Source organism: Dreissena polymorpha, chromosome 1, assembly GCF_020536995.1.
Source record: "Dreissena polymorpha isolate Duluth1 chromosome 1, UMN_Dpol_1.0, whole genome shotgun sequence".
In the NCBI taxonomy this organism is placed as follows: domain Eukaryota; kingdom Metazoa; phylum Mollusca; class Bivalvia; order Myida; family Dreissenidae; genus Dreissena; species Dreissena polymorpha.
This window is the reverse complement of record NC_068355.1, coordinates 194,265,458-194,274,426: the sequence shown is the minus strand read 5'-3', so window position 1 is coordinate 194,274,426 and position 8,969 is coordinate 194,265,458. Positions and strand designations below refer to the sequence as shown.

Genomic DNA, 8,969 nt, shown 5'->3' with positions numbered 1-8,969 from the left:
TGGTCGTAAAGTGTCGTCCCAGATTATCATGTGCAGTCTACACAGGCTAATCAGGGACGACAATTTTCGCTTAAGCTGGATTTTCGTGTAGAATCGACTTCATAAAAAGGAAAACAACATATAAAAGTGAAAAGTGTCGTCACCTTTTAGCCTTGGTCCGCTCAGGGGCGACTTTTAAAGCACATGCATTAAGCCCAGTTTTCCCAGAACGAGGATTAAATTGGTATTGATTTTTCCCGTTTATTACTTGGTGCCACGCCGGCGACCACTTCAAAAAGGGCGTTTTCCGGCGCTCTTTCAGAGCACGTAACAGTGTCGTCGCTATCGGTGACGCTGAATGTGTGAAGGGTTTCGGTGGCGTGTTTGAGACCGTCGAAAATGTTAGATCCGGTAGCAGGCAGTGCAGTGAAAGCCGGTGGCTGAAGTCAAATAATAAAATCATTACACAGGATATTACGTCATCACTATCGAAGATTATCTGTTACTAGTTACCATTTGGCATGGATATTCACTGAATTTCTAGCTACAACAAAGTCAAGTCAATACTTTTTATCAATAATCGAAGACCACACGTCCAAAACAGTGCTGTCTGCACCGGCTAATATGGGACGACACTTTAAAAGTCCCACGCATCAAACCCGGTCTTCTCAGAAATAGGCTCGTATCTTTCAACAAAACGTTGTTAAACCCTCAAGCCAACAACATCGGCTCAAGCCGAAAAATGAATGTTTCTCTCGATAGCAAATATATATGTCAAACATTATAGACTCGGAATAAGTTGTTGCTGCCGGCATAGCTACGCGCAATTTGCGTTTTTGGGTTCAAGCGACAAACACTCGAAACGAAGTGTCCATGTTTATATGAATTGCATCAGTTCTTGAGAATGTATTTAAAAAAATCAGGATTGGTCGTTTTTGAAAGAGCATACACAATATACAAACAGTATAATGCTCCTCAAGCAATTCATTAGGATTTCCATATCCTTTAACCCATGTATGTCTAGCGTCTAGTAAAAAGACCTTGGTAAAAAGCGTAGACCCAGATGAGACGTCGAATGATGCGGCGTCTCATCAGGGTCTGCGCTGTTTGCTTAAATGAATTTCTGTAAGAAATATTCTAACTATAGTTATAAATATACTGTACATCCCTAATTTTGGAAAGAACTTGATCCCATCTAGAAGGATGGGAGAGTCCACTAGGCATACATGGGTTAAAAACGTGAACGCAACTTACCGAGTCGACGATGTTGACGTTAAACGTCCCCGTGATGTCATTGACAAGGTTTCCGTCTGTGCACTTCATTGTTAGCGGCAGGGGAACAGCCTAGTCATTGAAGTCGATAGGCGCCTGGGTAACGGCGTTTCTGATCCACACTTCGAACTCTGTAATACAATGGAACTAGATTTCAGCCCTCACAATTAATATTTCAAAGCGGAAAATCTCGTCTCTGATGAGCGTACGCGGACTGCACAGGCTATTCTGAGACCACTCTGTACGTACATGCATTAAGCCCCGTTTTCCAAGAACGAGGCTCGTATGAGTTACGTTTACTAAGACGTGTTAAATACTGACATATAAAATAAGTTAAATACTTACAGTAACAGTTCAAATATTTATATGAACCGCACTCTGTGAAAATGGGGGTTTAGGCATGTGGGTAGAGTGTCGTCCCAGATCATCCTGCGTGGTCCTGTACAGGCTCATCAGGACGAAACTTTTCGCCTTAACCGGACAATTTGCCAAGAAGAGACTTTCTTGAAACGAAAAATATCATAAAAGCGATAAGTATCGTTCCTGATACATACTGCACAGGCTAATATGGGATGACACTTTACGCACATGCATTTAACCCCTTTTTTCACAGAGCGCGGTTCATTTATTTTTGACTAAATTGTTACCCGGTTTCTAGGGATCGGTCGGTGACGCAATTTTTCTGATCTCATAGACTGTTGTCACAGGTGACGTCACAGAACATGTCGTATCCGGGTCCGTAGTTGTGAACTTCCCCAATGACGTCGCACAGCCACCGAACCAGCTTTAAATTCCTGTGGTTAGAAAACATTAATAATAAGATGCTAGATCTTTAAGCTAGGAACATGTAACTCGTTTTACGATTGATTTTTTTGGATGCACTACTTAATTATTGCAACAATTATAATATCAGAAAACAGATTGGTTCCTGATCAGCGTCATATCAATCGGACGTGAAGTAAAAAATGTGACGTCATTGAATAATATCATAAGGACTATTCCTAAAAAGGGTTTTTAATGCATGTGCGTAGAGTGTCGTCCCTGATTAGCCTGTGCGGACTAATTTTATTTTTTTTAAATGTATCATTGATTCAACGACAGAATGCATGCATTTTACTCACACGAGCAAAAGAGCACTTGTGAGTTGGAACAATCTTTAAAATATATATTCGTGTATGGATAATTATCTATCAAAATCAATAAAATAATATAGCGTTTGTAATGCCCATCATCACAAACGTGGAACAAACGCCTAGTACTAATACAGCGAGTAGACACAACGCTATTGTTCTTAAAAGCCTGTGGATTTCAGCGGAAACGCGTTAGAATGGGCTTGTTAAGGTCATTGGATTCGAAAACCTGGAAAGACGGATCATTTGTGTAGTTATTATAATAATAAAATTCATTATGAAATATACATCTTCCGCCCGGACAAGTTGTATTATGCCAAGCTGTATTTGGAAGAAACATACCCGGCTTTTGAGGATCTGCCGGTGACATCAAGGGTGTGATCTCATACACTGACGTCACCGGTGACATAATACTGCACGTCGTGTCGGGGTCGGTAACAGTGAATACACCAAGTGACGTCGCCATGACGGTCGAGTCGGAAATAGACGGAGATGTTCCGGGAATTCCCGAAACGAATGTCGGAGGCTGAATAGTAAATACACTCATTTATTATTATTATTATAATAATTATTATTATCATTATTATTATCATCACCATCATCATCATCATCATCATCATCATTATCATCATCATCATTCATCATCATCATAGTCATCATCATCATCATCATCATCATCATCATCAAAATCATTATCATAATCATCATGATCATCATCATCATCATCATCATCAACATCATCATCATCAGTTTTATCATTATCATCATCATCATCATCCATTTGTTTTTTTTTACCATTTTTTGCAGTCAATTTGACAAAACGAGTCGCGACCAACAATTGTTACTATACATTTATCTTAAGAAAGAAGAAAATCTATATTAAAATATCATAAGACATTAATTAATTACCGGCTTAAATGGATTTTAGAAGAGACGCACTGTAAACAAAAAATTCCTTTAAAGTGGATAAGATCGTCCTGATTATCCCGTTCAGACTGCAAAGGCTTAACTGGAACAAACATGCATTAAGCGACGTTTTCCAAGAGGCTTATTCGTGTTTGTTTTTAATGTGATAACACATTTAAATGCGCAACATTTTGTTTGCTCAAAATAATTAATGCTTTGAAAACTATCAAAAATCACACATTTTGAAAATATCACAATATCAAGAAGAAGTCACAGATGTGGGTAAGCTATATTTTGTGTGAGCATTATAATCTTGCGTAACATACTGTATGATCATTTGTTGTTATTTTCGTTGATCATCCGCGAATCAAATAGAAATAGAAAAATGATCGAGGCATTTTTGTCTTTCTCTTATCCAAAATCAGAAATCAACGAATTTAAATGTCAACGAGCAATTCATTTTTTTAAACCAAGAAATTTCATTGTTACGAATATAACGATTTTATAGTACCTTATCAAGTAAAGCAACTGTGAAAGTAAGTATTAAGTAGTAAAAAACAAACACGAAATTTCCACTCTGGATCAGCAGACGATTTATTGCTTAAATCTGCCTATCTTACGGAGGAGCCCGGAGAAAGCCGATGTATCTCGATTGCGAAATATCTTGCCGTCGAATTAACACAATTCACAATACCTCGTCAAGTAAGGGAACAGTGAACGTTTCGGTAATGGTATTCGCGGGCGATCTGTCGTCAACGCACTGGACGTTTACGAGGAGAGTGATGACGCTGCGTACAACGTCACGCTGGCTTTGACCCAAGATCGCAAATGTCGGCGCCGTGCCGGGAACCAGGTTGAAGAAGATGTCCATCGGCGCCTGCAGGATAAGTAGAGGTTATTTGTGTGCAGTCCGCGCAGGCAAAACAGGGACGACACTTTCCGCCTAAACTTGACTTTTGCTTAGAAGAGACTTTCTTTAAATGAAAAAATACTATAACAGCGGAAAGTGTCGTCCCTGATTAGTCCATTTTATTTTAAGAGTGATAAGATGAATTGAGACTCGTTCTGGGAAAACTAGACGTAAAGCATTTGCGTAAATTGTCGTCCCAGATTTGCATGTGCAGGTGGAACAACAGTTTCATCTTTTATGGAATTTGCTCGTTTAAGTGAAGTCTCTTCTAAACAAAAATACGGTCTCGGTTCAAAGTGTCGTACCTGATAAGCCTGTGCGAACTGCATCCGCTAATCTAGTACCACGCTTTACTTACATGAGTTAAGCCCGGTTTTCTGAGCCACTCAATTGTAATTTGCATTTAGGACTGCGCCACTCGTGAATTACTGGTTTATATTTTTGCGAGCATGAGGTGATAAAAAATCGATTATATTAGAAAACTAACAAGTTTATTATTTGTGTTATGCTTTTCAAACGCTTGTTTACACGTAAAAGAGTTTAATCCCTCTATTTTGTTTCACAGGTAGTACATATGTTAAGTATAAATAGAAATAGCTGTTTGTAATACAAGTAAAGTTTGTATCGAAAACAGCTACCCGGGGTAACTGAAATTTAAACAAACGGCTATGGACATGGAAAGACAGGGATGTCCAAACTTTTAACAAAACAGAAAAGGTTTGGAAGTACCGGGTATTACTGAATATTTTAACAAAACGTTAAAAAAAACGGAAATAGACAGAAAAGTAACGGCAATTTCCAAAACAAAACTTTGAACAAAACAAAACAAGCCTTAAAACAAAATTTTAAACAACATGGTCCATTGGACATAGAAGATTAGTACCTGGAATTCCCGAAACAACAATGTAGATTTTTTATTGATCAGTTCTACTAGTTACTATCCTTTAGGTCATAATACACTAAATAGTTTCCCTATATAATTCAATGTAAAAGCGACAACTTTGAGCGAATATAAATGCAACATTTTGCACATAGAGACCCCCATAACCATACCTTTTCTTAAAGGCCATTCTAAGCGGAATCGATTTATGCAATAAAAAGGATATGTCATGTACAATGCAAGAAAGAACTTGACACAAATCAAAATCGACTGTTTTTGCAACTTTTTTTTTTCGGCCGTTTCTTAGTGGAATGTAACCTTTTCTAGTGCAATGGTTCACTATAGTCTTCACGTGTATCATATTTCAGGGATTCAGTAGTGAACACCTATTCATTCCCTACCATTATCTCCGCAAGATAACACCCGAATAATGGTAAAACGTGTAAAACATGCCTTCCTGTCAACTATGATATTTTTTTAGAGAGTACAGCCCTTCATGAAGCGATCATTTAGTGTATTGTAACCTATAAGACAACGTTTACTGTTAACATCGCAAAAAATAAGCACTTCTCGATACGTATAAACCTATTTTCTATGTGCATGCCAATTTTCAGACCGATCTTTCACGTAGAAATGCTTGAAAATGCATTTGATTATAACGCCTGATAAGCCATGTGGCTTTCGCGTTCGGAGCTTTGATTTATAACGGGCGTTCAGGCGTTAAACGATTACCCTAAGTAATTACAATCGGTCAAAATACTGGAATATTGTTACAAGCTATGTAGAAAAAGAAGTAAACAACTATTAAAACGTGTTCATGAGCTCTTTCAGCACAAATTGTTGCGATTTGAGATGCTCAAGACGAGTTTTTGTACGTTTTTTTTCTTATTTTCCTCTGAAAACGTATTTTCTTCTTAAAAACTCACGATGCTCCTTAAATTCGTGAAACAAACGCATTTATTCCGTGAAATTCGCCAAAACGCGTCATATCCCACTAAAAGAATGATGATTTTCTGTAAATACAGCTCCTTTGAGACTTGACCTGGTTTTGCGTTTAGGTCATAATACACTAAATAGTTTCCCTATATAATTCAATGTAAAAGCGACAACTTTGAGCGAATATAAATGCAACATTTTGCACATAGAGACCCCCATAACCATACCTTTTCTTAAAGGCCATTCTAAGCGGAATCGATTTATGCAATAAAAAGGATATGTCATGTACAATGCAAGAAAGAACTTGACACAAATCAAAATCGACTGTTTTTGCAACTTTTTTTTTTCGGCCGTTTCTTAGTGGAATGTAACCTTTTCTAGTGCAATGGTTCACTATAGTCTTCACGTGTATCATATTTCAGGGATTCAGTAGTGAACACCTATTCATTCCCTACCATTATCTCCGCAAGATAACACCCGAATAATGGTAAAACGTGTAAAACATGCCTTCCTGTCAACTATGATATTTTTTTAGAGAGTACAGCCCTTCATGAAGCGATCATTTAGTGTATTGTAACCTATATCGAGCGAAAGATAACACTTTGGTCGTTAGCGTCATATAAAACTTTAAACAAAACGGAAATAGACGGAGAAGTACCGGGAATTCCCGAAACAGCCCGAAGTTACTTACCTGTATCTAGCAAATGATCACACTTTGGTCATTGGTGTCATATTAAAGGGATCTTTTCACGCTTTGGTAAATTGACAAAATTGACAAAAGTTGTTTCAGATTCGCAAATTTTCGTTTTAGTTATGATATTTGTGAGGAAACAGTAATACTGAACATTTACCGTGGTCTAATATAGCCATTATATGCATCTTTTGACGATTTTAAAACCTAAAAATTATAAAGCGTTGCAACGCGAAACGATTGAATAATTTGGAGAGTTCTGTTTTTGTCGTTAAATTTTGTGAAACTACGAAGATTGCTTATATAAGGTATAAAATACGTCAAATATGTGTACTCGGCGGAATAGCTCAGTAGGCTAAAGCGTTTTTACTTCAGGACTCTGGCATGACTCCAGGGGTCACTGGTTCGAAACCTGGTCCGGGCAATGTTCTTTTCCTTTTTTTAATTTTATTCTCGATTTTTTACTGGAGCTTTTACGATCCAATGTTTACATTTATCGATATAAAGCATTTAATGAATAAGTTGACAAATGCCAAAATCTGTGAAAAGGCCCCTTTAAAACTTTAAACAAAACGGTAAAAGACGAAGAAGTACCGGGAATTCCCGAAACAGCCCGAAGTTACTAACCTGTATCAAGCACGTGCTAATACTCTGGTCGTTGGCGTCCGTGACGCTGAACGTGCAAAGTAACGTCGCCGTCTGAAAGCCGTCGTTACGTGCCGGCGACAACGTAGCCGGAAGTCCGGAGAAAACGGGTTTCTGAAGCAGTGTGTAAATTAAATGAGTTTTTTTCATAAATCTGGAAACATGATTACCTGCTTGAAGCCATAACGACCACAGAAGACTACTATACAAGTGAAAAATGATGTTCGAAAAATATTCATATCCCCGACATACAGCCAATGCATCAGTATGTAAATTTTGTTTTTCAATATCAAAAGCCTTAGTGATCTTTGATTTCTTCATGTTCAAATCGACAGGCGTATCCCATCTCCATATTGACAGCGAACTAATATATACGACATATCGTATGTAAAAAAAACACGCCTGTCCAGTTAATTAACCTCAACATTTTTGGCCACTTCCTTTCTTTAAGAATAACCTACACACTTGTTTGGGATATCTTTAGTCGAAGCGTTATCTATATATCTTGCAGAAATTAACTGAGTTTACATGTTACAGATGTTGCCCGTGTGCCGGGACCTTGAACTAAGATTATCCGAGATCAAAGCATTCTTTAGCTCTGCTGCTATTACGAATTTCATCTTACAAGCACTATGACTTTGACATGTGACCTTTTGACCAGAAAGTAAAAGGCGTCGTCTGCTCTTTCCAAGTAGCCAGCATACCAATTAAGATGGTCGTAAGTCAAAACGGTCTCTTGATAACGAAGGGAAACGAAAATGCCGATCTACACAGTCTGGTTCAGGAGACGATTTGTTGCATAATCAATCTTACGGAGAATTCCGGAAATAGTCGATGTATCACGATTGTTGAGATCTATCTTACGAAGGTTGACGGAGATAATTGATGCATCACGATTGCGACCGACCGACGTATAGGTTCAAAGAAATATATTCCCACTTTTCAAGCGATGGAATACCAAAACCAACGGAATGAGTGCTATAATGTATATTGGGAAAAGTTACGCCAATGCAGACATTTGTATTGTCAATAGTTTTATACGTTAATCGTTCACCTCGACTTCAGCGAACAGTATTTGCCTAACAATAAACGCTTTGACTTATTCGAAAAACACGTTTTAACAAATACTTAAATCGTTTTAAGATATTGATTTTTACTATGCTTACGTCATCGGCTAAGTTGATGGTCCTTGATGACGTCACAGGGTTGATAGCGTCAGTACACGTGACGGTGATCGTGTAACTCGTAGCAGAGTCGTAATCAAGCGTGACAATCGTCATGACGTCGAACCCTGTCAAAAAAAGCACCTTACCATGATGGCTTAGTCAAAGGTGTCACCGATATTTAAACCATTTTACCATCTTTGAACACTCGCATTAACGAAAATTCCTCCTCCTCCTTCTCCTCATCACCATCATCATCATCATTATCATCATCATCATCATCATCATCATCATCATCATCATCATCATCATCATCATCATCATCATCATCATCATCATCATCATCATCATCATCATCATCATCATCATCATCATCATCATCACCACCACCACCACCATCATCATCATCATCATCATCATCATCATCATCATCATCATCATCATCATCATCACCATA

The 8,969-nt window shown here is 38.0% G+C and overlaps 1 protein-coding gene across 3 annotated transcripts; it reads right to left on the bottom strand.

Moving 5' to 3' along the window:
• Nucleotides 1-226: 226 nt before the first annotated feature.
• Nucleotides 227-8,699, bottom strand: LOC127864427 (uncharacterized). Of its 3 annotated transcripts, none has more exons than XR_008041913.1 (5): nucleotides 8,404-8,414; nucleotides 7,332-7,463; nucleotides 1,899-2,045; nucleotides 1,234-1,382; nucleotides 227-419 (listed from the first exon to the last, which is right to left on the bottom strand). XR_008041913.1 is itself a non-coding variant. In XM_052404063.1 (4 exons), the coding sequence occupies exons 1-3, from the start codon at nucleotides 4,156-4,158 to the stop codon at nucleotides 2,038-2,040; spliced, it is 369 nt and encodes a 122-aa protein (XP_052260023.1). In that variant the 5' UTR covers nucleotides 4,159-4,161; the 3' UTR covers nucleotides 1,049-1,382; nucleotides 1,899-2,037. The 3 variants fall into 3 exon arrangements, 1 of the variants encoding a protein (XP_052260023.1); XR_008041912.1 differs by lacking the exon at nucleotides 8,404-8,414 and adding an exon at nucleotides 8,516-8,699 and having other exon boundaries at nucleotides 228-419; XM_052404063.1 differs by lacking the exons at nucleotides 227-419; nucleotides 7,332-7,463; nucleotides 8,404-8,414 and adding exons at nucleotides 2,724-2,907; nucleotides 3,982-4,161 and having other exon boundaries at nucleotides 1,049-1,382.
• Between the last annotated feature and the right edge of the window lie 270 nt (nucleotides 8,700-8,969).

Excerpts from the sequence above, each read along its gene's own strand:
- LOC127864427 (XM_052404063.1), bottom strand. The coding sequence starts at position 4,158 with ATGGACATCTTCTTCAACCTGGTTCCCGGCACGGCGCCGACATTTGCG. Across the intron at positions 2,908-3,981 it reads CTGTTCCCTTACTTGACGAG|CCTCCGACATTCGTTTCGGG; the intron begins GTATTGTGAATT and ends TTTACTATTCAG.